At 45.1% G+C, this 16,622-nt stretch overlaps 1 protein-coding gene across 1 annotated transcript in view; it reads right to left on the bottom strand.

Moving 5' to 3' along the window:
- The window catches only part of rspo2 (R-spondin 2), a 69,320-nt gene that overhangs the window by 31,589 nt on the left and 21,109 nt on the right, over positions 1-16,622 (bottom strand). Inside the window, 1 exon segment of the mRNA XM_056286871.1 lies at positions 6,320-6,508. Within this exon segment, the coding sequence (XP_056142846.1) occupies positions 6,320-6,508 (189 nt within the window).

Here is a 16,622-nt window from a genome sequence, read left to right as displayed (position 1 = left end):
GAATGTGCCTTAACTGGGAATGTATGTGTTGAAACTAAAGTTTTATGGAATGTGACTGGGGCGAGAGCGCTACGTTCAAACCGATTTGGCGGTACATAAAGTAACATATAATCACTTGTAGAGATCTTTGCAATGGAGCAGTGGGTTGACACCCACAGGGATTGATTGAGGGACCTGATAATAGACCTCATGCATACTGCTGGGGCTGTGTATGGGGTTTGGCTCATACTGTGTCAAGCATCCATTAGCCTCTGAAAGAACCCTCTGTTTAAGAAAACTACCACTGAATACCACTGAAGAGGTACAAGTTTACAGAGAACAAAAACACACACCGATCAGCCAAAAAATTAAAACCACCTGCCTAATATAATGTAGGTCCCCCTTGTGCCGCCAAAACAGCTCTGACCCGTCGAGGCATGGACTCCACAAGACCTCTGAAGGTGTCCTCTGGTATTTGGCACCAGATACCAGAGGATCTGTTAGCAGCAGATCCTTTAAGTCCTGTAAGTTGTGAGGTAGGGCCTCCATGGATTGGACTTGTTTTTCCAGCACATCTGACAGATGCTCAATCGGATTGAGATCTGGGTAATTTGGAGGCCAAGGTGACACCTTGAAATCTTTGTCATGTTCCTTAAACTATTTCTGAACAATTTCTGCAGTGTGGCAGGGCGCATTATCCTGCTGAATGAGGCCCCTGCCATCGGGGAATACCGTTGCCATGAGGGGTCATCACGCTCTAAACGCTCTGCAGCTACGCAGCCCCATACGCAGCAAGCTGTGATACACTGTGTGTTCTGACATCTGTCTATCATAGCCAGCATTAACTTTTTCAGCAATTTAAGCTACAGTAGCTCTTCTATGGGTTCGGACCAGATGGGCTAGCCTTTGATCCCCACGTGTATCAGTGAGCCTTGGGCGCCCATGACTCTTGTCACCGGTTCATCAGTTGTCCTTCCTTGGACCACTTTTGGTACTGACCACTGCATACTGGGAACACCCCACAAGACCTGCTGTTTTGGAGATGATCTGACCCAGTCGTCTAGCCGTCACAATTTGGCCCTTGTCAAAGTCACTCAGATCCTTACGCTTACCCATTTTTCCTGCTTCCAACACATCAACTTCAAGAACTGACTGTTCAGTTGCTGCCCAAAATATCCCACCCCTTGACAGGTGCCATTGTAACGAGATAATCAATGTTATCACTTACCGGTCAGTGGTTTTAATGTTTTAGCTGATCGGTGTAGCTACAACATGTTAAGTTTTGATTCCATGTCTCATAAGCTAAAACTAGTTTTTGTGTGTACACACAATGCTAACTTTTTTTTTCAAAAATTAGCTTCAAAAATTTGTTTACACCACTTATATCGGGCATTTCTCCTTTGTTAAACTAATCCAGCAACCTGCCAGGCAAAGCAAGCATATCAAGACGCTGTTGAAACAGTCATGATAGTTTAACAGTGTAGCACTGTGCAGGCAGAAATAAAAAGCCACTCTACATTGTGCAGTCTTATGTCTCACATGTCTCAGGTCTTGAGGGAGAGTACACATTTAAACGTTGACTGGCAGAAATGTCCAACAGAGCTGTTGCCAGAGAACTGAATGTTTAATTTCTCAGCTGTAGGTTGCCTTGTTTCAACTAGCCTCCTAACTGCAAACAATGTATAACCACGCCACTCAAGGAATACTACATTCAGCTTCTTCACCTAATCAGAACCAGCCGGACAGACGATGACATTGTTGCTCTGCACGCTTACAGGGAAAACAATACAAACAGGCAGAAACTGTCTAACAGCCACCTCATGCTGCAGTGAAAAGGCCAGTATGACTTCGTTCTGTAAAGCAGTCACACCGGCATCACATTTTCCAAGCACACTCCACTGAAGAAATTAGCCTATTTTCACTATCATTACTTATTTTTCTTAAAAAAAAAAAAGTTTACCCCTGTGATCTATGTATTTGTTGCTTTGGCTCATTAACATAACATTGCCGATCCAAGAGCCAAAGAGTACAGCAAATTATACCCCCACTTTTTTCAGCCCACAAAACGAAACAAAAATAATGTAATTTTTTCATTTGCTATCCCCCCATTTGTATAAACAGAAAAATCATATAATTTCAAACTGATCATGAATTATATGTGTTGTGGTGACGGTATGACTGTCAATGCAATGTATTGACTGTCTCTCGCTGGGAATTGGCAAGTACACATGCCAGACATTTGCCTTGATGCCATAACCGCTTGACTTCCAGGGTGTTTCGTGGTGTTGGTTCGGCTGGTGTGAAAAAGCATGCATGCTTACATGGGAGCTCAAATGATGTGCCAGAAATTCATGGCACTTCAAAATGCTTCATCTTCTAGCATGGCGCCGCTGAACAGGACGCTCATCTGCATGCTCACAAAGGTCTAGACCTGACTGCAGTCTGAAACGTGACTGACAAGAGAGGGCAAACACTCACCTTTAATGGCCACTGGCAGACTAGAGGAATGCCCCCTTTAAAGATGAACCCAAGTTTGAGTTGTTTTGGGTAGAGGGCAGACAGCACGCATGACATATTGTAACTGAGCAGTTTGCTCATATAATTATTGTGTAACACATCAAGAAATGGGGTGTCTCCCCGCCTGCCCCCCAATGACTGCTGGGATAGGCCCCAGCATCCCCGCGACCCTGTGTAGGATAAGTGGTTTGGATAACGGATGGCTGGACATCAAGAAACAATTGATCAGTGGGAATCTGAATACATCATATGCCATAATACGGTGAGATGCATTTTAATGCCATCACCTCATCAACCCATGGCACAAGCAACTGCAGAAAATTTCATGATGCTAAAAGTGTCCTTGTTTCTCCACATATGTTGATGAATGAGCAGGTTTATGGCATCTTATGTGTGACAGTGTGTAACAGTTGCCGCCAACATCCAGCAGCCTGTGCATAGCCATTAGCGTTGAGTGGAAGACTATCATAAAAGGCTATAAATAGCCTGCAGCAAACAGACTGTGTGTGTTATAACTGGTGGTCACACCGGACAGTTGCTGGTTTCCTGATACACAATCCTTACATATGTATTAAGATATGACCAAGTGCCATGTTGCCTCCGGCTTGGTCGAGCATTCCTACAGACACAATTGGCCATGTCTACGGGTGGGAAGCCAGATGTGGGTATGTGCCCTGGTGGCTGCACCAGCGTCTCCTCTGGCCGGTCGGGGCGCCCGTTCGGGGGGAGGGGGAACTGGGGGGGAATAGCGTGATCCCACGTGCTACGCCCCTGTGGAGAAACTCATCACTATCAGGTGAAAAGAAGTGGCTGGTGACTCCACATGTATCGGAGGAGGCATGTGGTAGTCTGCAGCCCTCCCCAGATCGGCAGAGGGGGTGGAGCAGTGACTTCAGCCCTCCCCAGATTGGCAGAGGGGGTGGAGCAGTGACCGGAATGGCTTAGAAGAGTGGGGTAATTGGCCGGATATAATTGGGGAGAAAAAGGGGGGGAAAATAGAAAATAAAAAAAAGATATGACCAATTGATTCGTAACAACTGTATCAAAGTATCATTTTTGCAAGTACCATTTAAATTTGTTCACCACAACAACCATACACATGTGATGAGCACGTGCAAATAAGAATAAAACAAAAAGGCGGTAGTGGGGAAACCAACTACATCTCCAAAGTGTTTGTTGAGTTATGATGCACAAAGTGCTGGTGACAGGGTGACTTCAGAAAGGCGTGCCTCAGAAATGAACGCTAAAAGGCATAGTTCAAATAACAATTTTACATTTTCAACCTTGTCTTGAGATAATTTAGGCTTTCAATACAGCTATTCTCAAACTGATTAAACTGGGTATTGTGGATGGTGTGCACATGGAACGCAGTCGTACCTTCGTAGCCTTAACTCCCTGTCACATTGCCACTGATCCTTGGCAGACACCAGAATTTGTCCTGAGATTCCAACCAAAGAAGAGGCTCAGTGTGTGTAAGCCTCTCTCTGGTCTAGCTCTTGTTTTCCTTTACCCAGGCAGTCCACAAAACATTCTTGAATGAGATAAGATCACACAGACAAACTTTGCCTTAATAATACACAGCTGCTCCTTAAGTGATTTCAGAGGCTGTTTTAAAGCCCACGATAACTGAAATGTGTTGCCACGTTCCAGGCCACTCTGGAAACCAGGAGCACACACACAGCAGCCCAGCCTGCGGCCGTGGAGAGCCTTCCCGCTTATTTTTTTTTTTCAGCCAAGGCATTCGACTGTTGCTCCTCGGAGTCTACGCACACCAGCTGGAATGCTCCAATAATTTTCACTGGCCCAACAATAACCGACCCAATAGAGCATTGGGTTGCCTTGTTTACACCCATCCCATCATGCAGGACAGCTGTAAACAGTTTAGTGAGGATGATGGGAAAGAAAAAGGAATCCTCATACAGGATGCTACTGGGAATGAGGGTCAAATAGAACAGTGGATTAGAGAAACGGTGGTCACATCAAAGTAGGCTTCACGTCTGATATCTGATGCTCTGTGACATTTCAAATTGTGATCAGGGGGAGTTAGTTTGTTTCAGAGTAGGATACAGATTAACTTACCACACATCAGTATCAGTTACACTCAAAAATTCATGTGGCATGGGGGTGGAGAAAGTAGGATGGCGGGGTAATTGTGAAAAAAAAAAAGTCTTTTCACCAGAGAACAAGATGTCTTTCTCCTCCAATTTTCTCTGACTTCTGAAGATAGGGTGAAACAACTGCAGGCCCTTACAACGTTGCTTGTGTTGTGCATATATGCATATATGCACACACGGAGAGGAAGTGTTTGGCTGGGGGCGTCCAACTGATACCTGGAGTTAACTATAAAAGCATTCTTGAGGTCTCTTAACACACTACCCATTTCTAATATTTGACTGGGAGCCAGCGGATGTGTTGTATTATGCATGGAGGTCAGCAGCAATTAGGGAAGCAGTGAAAAGGTGTTTTGTTTTGTTCCCTGCGGTTGCTGTGTGCTTGTGTTATTGGGCCTAAAGGTCCCAACACCCTCCTCCGAGGCTTCATTTCAGCATGTCTGTCAGGAGTTTGGCTCGCAGAGGCAAATGGGTTCAAGTTCCTCTCTGTTTTCACATGAAACACTCAGCCAACACCTCAAGCTCCATGTAAACCTATAAAGGCCATGTCTCTCTCTCTCTCTCTCTCTCTCTCTCTCTCTCTCTCTCTCTCTCTCTCTCTCTCTCTCTCTCTCTCTCTCTCTTTCAACTGCATGTTACAAAGTAAATTATTAGATAAGGGAGACGTGTCATTAATTGGATTTAGTACTTATTCTTCAATTACAGCTGTGAAGACATGATTTTGCTTTTTTTTTCTTTATTTGTCTTGTTTTAGAAATCAGAATTCAGTGTGTGTGGCTGACAGTGTTCGGTTTCATGTTATGAAACTTTTTTTTTTTGACGCTGTATATAGTAGAAACACATTTACCACACAGCACATAAATCTAACATTTATGTAAAATGTATTAAAGTCAAATGATTGATTGCTAAAATCTAGTATGTGTCTCCACAGTTAGATTATTTGGGGATAGGCTGTATTCAGCATTAGTTTACATTATAATATATTTTATTATAGTTACTGCCATGTGTTCAGTTGTGTTGTTTATCCATACCCACCATGCCAAAGAACGGTAATATCACAACTTGCTTGTATCAAACTTTAATAAAGGCAGTAACTTCTATAACCCTCATGTGGAGGATCTGGACAAAGCCAGTTCAAAGTTCAGTGCTGGAATTCAAAAGACTGACTTGACTGCCAAGAAATAGCATTGTCTGGTGAAAACCTGAATCCCCTAGTCCATGCAGATGGTTGGGGAAAAAAGAAGAGGAAAGACTAGTTTCATGTCCTAATGATGATCTATAAAGGGCTCAATTTTTCAGATTACATTGAATAATGTCGTCAAGAAGTGTTGGCCACCCGTCAACGTCTGACTTTAAAATGAGCTGATGAATGCCAGCCCCAGGTCCGAGCCCCGAATTCGGTCTTATAAGATTCTGAGGAGGAGAGCTGAGGGAAAAAGGCCTCCCAGTTTACATCCACCTGTGTGGATGGATCAGCCGTGAAAAATGTGAGGTATGTGTGTCTCCCTTGGCTAAGAAGCATGTGATGAGACGATAAATCATGTGATGTGGGAGAGGGGAAGTTGAAGGAGTGAGGTTTGGGGGGTGGTTGGGTGGGTTGGATGAGGGTCGGGGGCATTTGGGGGCCATGTGTCAGGGAAAGGAGCGAGGTGAAGGCGGTGGCCAAGGGAGCGGGACACAGAGTGGAGTGGCTGAATGGGAGGAGGACTTACTTGAGCACATGTTGATTTCGGGGCTGCGCATGCCATAGTATCCTGATGGACAGTCGTGGAGACACTCGCCGTACTGTCTCATCCTCTCTCTCCGCAGGAACAGAAAGAGCTTGGGCTGGCAGTTTACGCAGCCGTTGTCCCGGGAGCAAACCGAGCAGCCTTTACAGACAGGGTACGCTCCATAACTAGCTGCAAGACACAAACAGACAATATACAGAGGGATAAAATGAAAGCGATTAGTGGGAGGAAATAAATGAATCATTCTCAGCATGAATTACTTACTTGGCCTTCAATGTAAATAAAGTAGACTGACACACCCACCAGTATTGTAACAATATTAGTAATGATTACAGGGTATTTTCTGTGAATATGTGTAGGCATACTTTTTATTTGGTACTGGTCATAGAATAACGATGCATTTCTGCCATCGCAAAACTGAGCGTGACCTCAGCATGACCGCCAACCAACCGTGAGGAGAAATGGTCTCCTCTGGGAGCAAAGTCAAACCAGTCAAAAAGTAAAGAAATACTGAAGAACAAAACCAAAGCAACCGTAGTAGAGAGATCTGCAGGGTATTCTCTAATTGATAACAAATATGCCTATCTCAACAAATTTGTCATTCATGCAAACTCTAGTTCCCCTCTCCTTATTTGAATGCTGATTGGTTATGAATGTGAACACCACATTGATCTGGTCAGACGATTGTGTTGAGACAGCCGATGAAATAAATGAAATAAAGTGTCTTCTGTTTCCCTAAAGCCTCCAAAACCGCAATGGCTCTGGCCCTGGCTCGGGTTGATTCCGGAAGGCAGAGGATCCAGTCAAAAACTGGTTTATTCTACAATAACCGACTTTTAAACTTAAATTCCTGACTTTCCAATTTATAGGAAAATGTCCTTGAGAGAGTGCAACCTCTCCAAACAAGGGAAACTACTCTTGATCTTAGCCAAGTTTTACATATTATAAGCTCCGACTGGGCCACCTACCACAATGCTTTAATAAAACACTGTGCGGCAGACTGGACAAACTGTGAGAGACGCAGCAGACCGTGCCTGCGTTATTGGCCATGGATTCTCGTATTAGATTTCTCCAAAAAAAGATTTGAGGATGCTAAGCAGGCCCAGTGCAAGCATTGTGTGAAAATCTGTGAGCGTTTGTCAATGGCTGACTTGGATTTATCCTTTTCCTGACGACGCGCCGGGAGACGGCCTGCAGAGAGATGCGAGGGGTCTGCCAAACTACACTTGGTGTCACAGAGCAGGGATGGATGGAAGAAGATGAAGTGGTAATCAGAAGGTGTTTCTGATGTTGGTTGGGCGATGAGGTTTCCATTTCTTTTAATTTTTTTTTTTTTTACAGCTACACCTCATCAATCACGGCCCACACTAGGATGTGTGCTCAGAGCCTATTCATCACACAGGCTGGCGATCGCTCATCTCTGCTCAGCGATTGCTCACTTCTGGGGACATAAAGGAAGAAATACACCCAAATAATGAATAGTTTTGGCTCCAATGATTCCCAGATGAAAAATTGTACTTCAGGTTCAATTGTCAGTTGAGTGCCTGAGATGTTCTCATTTTCAGTTCAATTGTGCCGAGTTGGACCATCTCGAAATCTAATACTGTTCCACCGTCTACTTCCATCAACTTTGCATCTCTCCTACTGTAACCCTGAGTGCTATTTTGGAAGAGTAGACTGTTTTCAACTACACTTGTTGAGAAGTTGTACTATGAGAAGATGGAATGACAAACGCTCCAGAATAGTTACTGTCAGTTTCAGTAATTGACCCATTCTTGATCATGGTATAATTCATTGTATGCATTGTATCAACTTTCTGAGATGTTTGTTTTTGTTCGGTTTTTTTGTAACTGCAAATCTCGAACATTTTCAGATAAATCAATGTCCGTTTCGTTACCATCCATCACCGACTATGGTAAAACAATGATTCATCCATCCATCCATCCATCCATCCATTCATTATCCAAACCGCTTATCCTGCTCTCAGGGTCATGGGATGCTGGAGCCTATCCCAGCAGTCATTGAGTGGCAAGCAGGGCCATCACAATGATTCATATCACTCTCAGTTCATGAAAGTCTTTGGTTCTGAAAGGGTTTGTATTTAAAAAAAACAGTGTCAGTAAGACGCTTTCTGCTAAAAAAAAACAACCTAAAAAAAGGTCAAACTGGTCATATGAACCATGACATGAATGGACAGGTTTACTTCAGTCAGCAGTGGTTGATCTGGTGGACCAACCAGAAAGAAACATCAAATGTAGTCAGCTGGCCAGGAAATCTGCAAGACTTTGGCTTTAATGATCAGATACAGAGACATACCCTGATCAACATTACAACCTCAACGTGTAACATTACATTTCCGTACAGTATACAATCTACTATACTCTTAATTATGTGCCAGCTGTACAAAGCAGGCACAGATCATTATTCGTCAAAGGCACATGACCCAGCAGCCACCCCTGAACATTTTCCCAAAAACTTCTTTTCATTCCCACAATTTCCAACCGTCAGGGCCAATTTATATATCAAAACGTAGAGAAATTAGTCCTCTCCCACCCAGTGTGATTCTCCTTGTGACTGGCTTAGTTTTTTAATTAATCACCTCTAAGCAGAGTGCTGACCAAAACTCCCATAGACTGCCATGTTAAACTGAGCTCTGAAGTTCTTGTCAAAAACAGAGATGATGGCAGTTTGTAAATCGCGACAGCTCCTATAGTAGGTATGCATACATATGATACGTCAGCAGCTTCACTGGAGCCTTGTGATGCTCGTTATGAAAATATTTTGCCGGTACAACTTGTACTTTCCGACCTATGAGGGAATCAAACAGCAGGCACACTCAGAATTTCTCCAGAAATTTTCTAGTTGTTTTTACAACTGAATTTCTGGTCATTGTACTCTTTTAAAACAATGTTGAAGGAAGGGGAAGTAAATGTCTTTGAAGAGCTGGCAAGTTTTATTTCCTCAACACTGATAATAAAAAAACTGTAAAGGCAGATAAAGACAGAGTGCATTCATAATATATTTTGTCTTTCTGCAATTTGGACAGTTTTCCTTTGACAAATTGCACCTCTATATAAACTCCATCAGCGGCAGTGCTTGAAGTAGAAAAAAAAGTGCCAGTACTCCTCTTGTTCACATGCTGCCGTGTGTATCGGCAGGTCATTATTACATTCCAAATTTCTACAGTGAATAAAATATACTAGGAGATATTGCTAATGTTCACAACATAAATTTATTTAATCAAGGGGACAGCCATTTCAACTATCAGAGTAAAAAAAGAACGTGCATATGTACACTAGCTTTAGTGTGTGGTTCAATGAAGTCATTAGGCCCTTAGTTACTTGTATTCCCGGCGAAATCCATGGATACTTTCTTTTCTCTCTACTTTTATTGTGTCACACAAACTAAGCACCTCTGCATCACTATGCTCTATGTCCAGTTGTCCTTCAGACTATTATTGTAAGGGTAATGTAACGTTATTTAGACTAGCCACTGACAGAGAAAAGCAGGCAGGTGAGAGGGGAACAGGTGAGTGTCACGTAATATACATAGTGTCCGCAGTGCCCGCTGGGTAATGGTTTATTTAGGGCCATTATGAATCGCCCAGCGAATCTGATATGTAGAGGTCAGAAAAGAGTACCGGCAGGTTGTGAGAAGTGCCGGTACTCAAGAAAAAGTCATGGTACACCAAAGAGTAAAATGTACAAGTGCCGGTACTGTGTACCGATAAGTACCGGCCCACCTTGAACACTGGTTGAGTATCAATATGACAAACAGCATCATAGTCATTATGCAGAAGAATCCTGTGATCACCTCAGCTCCCTGGCCATCCAGTCAGCAGGGAGATTAAAATCAGTGAAATGTCCCATTACATCCCTGCATCATAATTTCATAATTTCTTTTTCTGACTGTTTCCAGTGAACCCCACATTACTCAAATTCCAAGATGACAGGATGGACTGGGAACAACACAGACGGAAGGACGTGCGGTATGGCCGAGAAAAGATTTTTGGTGCTTTACTTGAGAGAAATTTGGATTGTATGTGTGTGTGTGTGTGTGTGTGTGTGTGTGTGTGTGTGTGTGTGTGTGTGTGTGTGTGTGTGTGTGTGTGTGTGTGTGTGTGTGTCCCCTTCTCTACTAACACAATGACTAGTTCAATTCTCATCAGTCTTTTGGCTGCAGGCTGGTTCCAGCCATTCATCCACAGGGCATTTGTTTATGTACATCAACTGCTAACCAAGATAAGAAATAAGAAGAACAGAGTTTGCTTCAGGCATCTGAGTAAAAAGTGGAGAAATATTTTGGAGCGGTTTATGAGCAAAAGTTTTCCTGTGGTCTTTTAGCCATTTATTAAAACTGCCACGGTAGTGTACAGTACCAGGACATGATTCAGCAAGTCACAGAGGGGATACAGCCAGCCATTTAGATCGTCTTCGAAATGGCAGACTCTGGCTCCTCTTTTAAGACTTCATCTCACAGAAACTGCCATGTGGCTCATATATGTGTAAAACAGCATCTATGTCCATGTTTTTAAGAAGCTGTGATATGAAAGACACTTTATTTGACATTGTATTCTCACAATGAAATGTGTTCTCTGCATTTAACCCATCCTATTGTATAGGAGCAGTGGGCAGCTGCTGGGATGGCCTGGGGTTCAAACCCAGGACCTTCTTGCTGTGAGGAACGGTGCTAACCACTGGGCCACTGTGCCACCAAATGACTATGTGATCAATGTGCTTCATGGGAATGGTGGAAGCGCTGGGTTTCCTGTTTATTACAGCAGCCATATAGTACTTTAACCATACAGCTATAGCATGTTGTGTTCTCAAATACAGGTCTGATCTATATTTTATATCAATTGCTTCCTTTTTCCCAAACAACAGATACTTTCACACCCAACTCACCCAAATGTTAACTGTGTTTCAGACATGCTTGCCTGCTTTTGTTGTCTGCATGCATCTTTAAGGGCCTGTGTTCTTTGTTGATTTCTTTTTGTTACTCATGTTAAATCAGAGACACATAGTACAGCCATATTTAAAACTAGTCAAAGGGATGTTATGGATAGCTGTGCAAGAGTACATGTTTTTCATAAAAAAGCGGGGATAAGACGTACCCATACCATTAGAAAATAGTCTCCCCACTCATAATAAACCAACATAGTTTACAGTTTCAACCACAGAATAAATATTACTTGAAACAAAACATCTCCACAGTTCCCACTTCTGACGGCTAGCTAATGATCCCTCTGAGCCTCAAATATTGTATTTACAAAAGCCAGGGCTCATTTGGAAATCACAAGAGAAGATGCAATAAAGACTCCTTGGCACAGCAGGCTTAACAAGCAGCTCGGACAGATTTCACAAATTATTTGGACAGTGACATTTCTACAGTAAAGTACGCCATTGCTTTTGAGCGAGAAAAAAATATTTCTGATTTCCTCATCCTCCACCATAATCAACCCTAAAAGACACAAGTTATGAAATATCTCAATAGGGATAGCACCTATTTTGTCTATTTCAGATCGCAAAATGCAACATCAATCATCAGTTTCCTCAAGAATCAGAATCAGCATCTATTTCCGTGGTCCACTTGGTTTTAAGATACAAGGAATTTGTTGTGGTTTCATTCTTTGGCAAATTATCTTAACCATTTTTAGATTTGGCAATTATCAATCTACTTACTGAGGATGAAATAAATACAGTTCAAATGTCCTGCCAAGATATTCAGCTTTGGGTCCACTTAGGTGAAGTTAAGTTTGGCCTTTCTCTCATGAAAAACACTTAGCACTAATATTCAGTATGGCATGTGTGACGCCAGTTTCATTAAGCAGCAGAAACACTGGGAGGTTTGCTCTGAATGCAACTCAAGACAAATTAGGGCTGCACTAAGATCCAGCAGAGCCCCACTCAGTCTCAGGTATGTTTTTATGGCTCCAAAGCAAGCATGACGGGCTCGCCTCACTGCTGCCAAAGCCCCAAATACTGGTGTGTGTATATGTGTGTGTGTGTGTGTGTGTGTGTGTATGTGTGTGTGTTGGGGGGGGGGGGTCACCCATATCAAAACCACCTCTGTTTCAGTAGGCTATCTTATAAAGAATGACACACACACGAGTTGCTCAGTGCAGCCAAGTATATTCAAAGTGATGTAACATGTTCCTGAGCGCGGGTCACGTGTGTCTAAGGTAAACTAGTGGATAGCCGATGGCATCGATCTATCTAGACCCGTAACATCCTCCTTTTCCAAGTATAAACACATACACATGAAGTTAGTGCAAAATAAGATTACTTTCATATACGAACAACCAATAACAGTGCAACAGCAGTAAATCTCTTCATATCCCATACCAGTGTAATAACCACAGTAGCGTATGATAACATTTCTCCTCTTTTCCCCCTCTCTCCCACATAGCAACCATCAACATTATTCAGATTACATAGTGAGTTTCAGTGGAGGTTTAGACAGCCGTCCAACCCTTGTGTAAGTGTGTCCATCCGAACGCGGAGCGCCAACAGGAGTAGATGGCGCCTTGGGCATGGACCTGATGGGGCTCGGCTCGAACACAGCCTGAGGGGTCTCAATGACAGTTTCTGTAGCTGGATCCCCGTCCGATGTGTGTGCCGCAGCGGGTTCAACAGGATCGTGCGCGGCTCATGCAGCTGGCTCAGCCACTCTGAGATCGATCCTGTTACGACGGTACAGGGAGCCATCAATGTCCACAAGATAAGACCTCGGCGCAACCCTGCAGAGACAAGTTCCGACTCTCCAGCGGCCAGTGTTATCACCTGGCAGGGGCTTCATCCGTACGACTTCCCCAATTTCAAGTGCCGGCAATTCACGGGCAGATCTGTCATAGAAGGATTTGGCGAGTTGCTTCCTGTGGCGCAGCTTTTCAGTGACGCCCACGACAACAGCTGGTTCCAGGAGCTTGCTTGCCGCCGGGATGGACGTCTTCAACCGGCGGGACATGAGGCGTTGTGCTGGGCTGCTGCCCATGTTTTCCGTAGGTGTATTCCTCCAGTGAAGCACGGCTTTCCAGGGGTCTTCACCATCATGCGCGGCCTTAGGCAGAAGATTTTTTACAATCTTCACGGCCGACTCGGCCTTGCCATTCGCTTTCGGGTGTCTGGGAGAGGAGGTCACGTGCTCAAATTCCCACTCAGAAGCGAACCGTGTGAACTGAGCTGTGAACTGAGGGCCGTTGTCTGTAATAACCTTCTCTGGCTGACCATGTCGGGCGAACTGTGCCTTACATCGCTTGATGACTGTCTCTGCAGACATGTCGGGTAGAAGCTCAATCTCCCAAAAATCGGAATAGTGGTCGACTATTAGGAGATAGTCTTTCTGTCTGAAGCTGAATAGGTCCATGCTCAAGACCTGCCATGGCCTGGTTGGTACTTCGTGAGAGAGCATGGTCTCCTTTTGCTGATTGTGGGCGTACACATTGCAGGTCGAGCAGCTGCTTACAAAGTCCTTTATCTCTGACTGCATGTTGGGCCAGTACAATGTCTCTTGAGCGTGTCGGTAGCATGCATCACCCCCTATGTGACTTGAATGTATGCGCGTCAACATTTCTGGGCGGAGTGACTTTGGGATGATGACTTTTTGCCCCCGGAACAGAACTCCGTTCTGCACACTGATTTCATCCCTGAAGGGCCAGTACTCCCTAGCGATGAGGGGCGCTTCCTCCTTTACATCTGGCCAGCCCACGAGAACAGTGTTCTTCAGTGCCTGTAAGCATTCATCTCTGTCGGTGTGTCGTCTGATCTGTTCCAGCCGCTGGTTAGTCACATTCAGGTACTCTGCCTGGTTCACGTGCTGTATGTCTTCCTGCTCTTGTTGCAGAGAGCAGATAGCGTGTCGCTGATATGCAGTCCCTCTGCCGGAGCATCCAGCCGTAGCTCTGCTGAGCGTGTCGCTTATGAACATCTCTGGGCCTGGTTTGTAGATTACCCTCAGGTCGTAGTTCTGCAGAGTCATGAGCATGCTCTGGAGTCTCTTGGGCGCATTGAGAAGTGGCTTGCTGAAAATAGAGATCAGAGGCTTATGGTCCGTCTCTGCTGTGATTGGGTCGTGGCCATATAGGTAATGGTGAAACCTCTGGCAGGCGAAGACGATACTGAGACACTCCTTCTCAATTTGTGCATAGTTTTTTTCGGTGGGGTTAAGAGCCCTCGAGGCAAATGCGATGGGCTGACCTTCCTGCATGAGACAACAACCGAGACCGCTCTGGCTGGCGTCGCTCTGGATTGCGATTGGCTTAGTTACATCATAGTAGCGCAGGACGGGCATGGCTGTCGCCAGCGCCTTAAGCTCATGAACCGCCGCCTCGTGCTTAGGCAGCCAGTGCCAGGGTGTGTCCTTGTCCAACAGGCGTCGCAACGGCTCGCAGACAGTAGATAGATGAGGCATGAACTTGGCTAAATAGTTAGCGAAGCCAATGAGACGCTGCACGCCCTTGGCATCTGTTGGGTTCGGCATGTCAATAATGGCTCTCACCTTCTCTGGATCGGGCTTCAGTCCAGCAGATGAGAGAATGTGGCCATGAAACTGCACCTCAGCCACCTTGAACTGCAACTTCTTCAGGCCGAGGCGAAGCTTGACCTCGCGGCAGCGTTCCATCAACGCCGCAAGCTTGACGTCGTGGTCGTCCCCAGCCTCCTTGTCTGTGTCCCCGCAGCTGACGACCAGGATATCGTCTGCAATGGGCTCAACGCCCTTCAGACCGGCGAGGAGCTCGTGCTGCTTGCGCTGATATACCTCGGGCGCCACTGATACTCCAAATGGTAGCTTGAGCCACCGCTTCCTCCCCCAGGGGGTCCAGAACGTGGTCATGAGGCTACTCTCATAGTCCAGTTTGCATTGCAGGAATGCATCCCGAGCGTCCACTAACGTGAAGACTCTGGCCTTGGGCAATTTATACAAAATGTCCTCCAAGGTAGGCATGATGTAGTGAGAGCGCTTTAGGGCTTTGTTCAATGGTTTAGGGTCAATGCATATTCTCAGCTTCTCCGGTTTTTTAACAATCACCATGTTGCTGATCCAATCTGTAGGATCTGTGACAGGCGCAAGGTGGCCGTCAGCCTCGTACTTGTCCAGTTGGGCTTTGACTGCTGCTTTCATTGCGATTGGGACATTGCGAGGGGCACTCTGTACTGCAGCAACACTAGGATCAAGGTCAAAATGGACCTCCCCAGGCACGGATTCCACAGGGGAGTTGAACACGTCACTGTATCTGTTGATAAGCTGTTCTTTAGTTAGGGCTCCTGGTTGTGTGTGTTCCATTTTGAGCACATCCTCTGGAATTGTGAAATGCATGAGCCCTAAGCGTTCACAGGTGGAGCCTGACAGAAGAGGATGTTGGCTGGTCCTCACTATTTCGAATGAGAGCTTGTGTGTTTGGCCTCTCGCAGTACAGTCAGTCTCAAAGGTGCCCATAGAGCTCAGTGTTTCCCCCGAATACAGCTTCAGTCTGGTGTCACTCGGGCGGAGAGGTGTGTTTGGGGCCAGCCTTTTCTTGTCTTGAAAGCCCATTACATTGCAGGTGGCTCCAGAGTCCAGCTGACATTGTTGTGGCTTGTCGTGGAGTTTCAGAGTCACAAACCACTTCTTTCCTTTGATGTGCACAGCGCCGATTGACTCAAACATGTACAGATCATCTGCATCATTACTATGCTCTGGGGGTTCTTCTGTGTATTCCACACAGTTTACCTTGCCCTCAGCATGCCCCTTTTTGCTCTTTAAGCACACTTTAGAAAAGTGATTAAGTGTCCCACATGACCTACATTGTTTCCCAAAGGCCGGGCAATGCTCTCTGCCCCTTGAATGCGAGCTGCCACAATATTTGCAATTGCCTGCATCTCCTGCTGTTCTGGGTGGATTGCTCTGTTTCCATTGGTTTTGTCTGGGTTGCCTAGCAACGGCATGCACTGCCTCCGGCTGCGGTGTTGTTGCAAACTCTATTGCTCTCATACGGATGTCAGTTTGCTCTGCTGCGCGACACATGTCAATAGCTGTGACCATGTTCAAATCCTTCTCTCTCAACAGTCTGCGCCTAACGGCCTCGCTTGCAACTCCCAGGACTATCTTATCACGGATCATTTCATCTTTCAACTGTCCATACTCACAGGTTGCTGCCCTCTCTCTCAGTCTCGTCACAAAGGTATCAAACGATTCTCCTTCCTCCTGCTTGCAACTCCCGAAAATGTACCTCTCGTATATTGTGTTTTTTGCTGGCTTGAAGTATTTCCCCAACTCTCTCAGTATGGCGTCAGGATCCCCTCGATCA

Source organism: Lampris incognitus, chromosome 9, assembly GCF_029633865.1.
Source record: "Lampris incognitus isolate fLamInc1 chromosome 9, fLamInc1.hap2, whole genome shotgun sequence".
Taxonomy (NCBI): domain Eukaryota; kingdom Metazoa; phylum Chordata; class Actinopteri; order Lampriformes; family Lampridae; genus Lampris; species Lampris incognitus.
The sequence above is the reverse complement of the archived record's forward strand: the minus strand, read 5'-3'. Positions and strand labels throughout refer to the sequence as shown.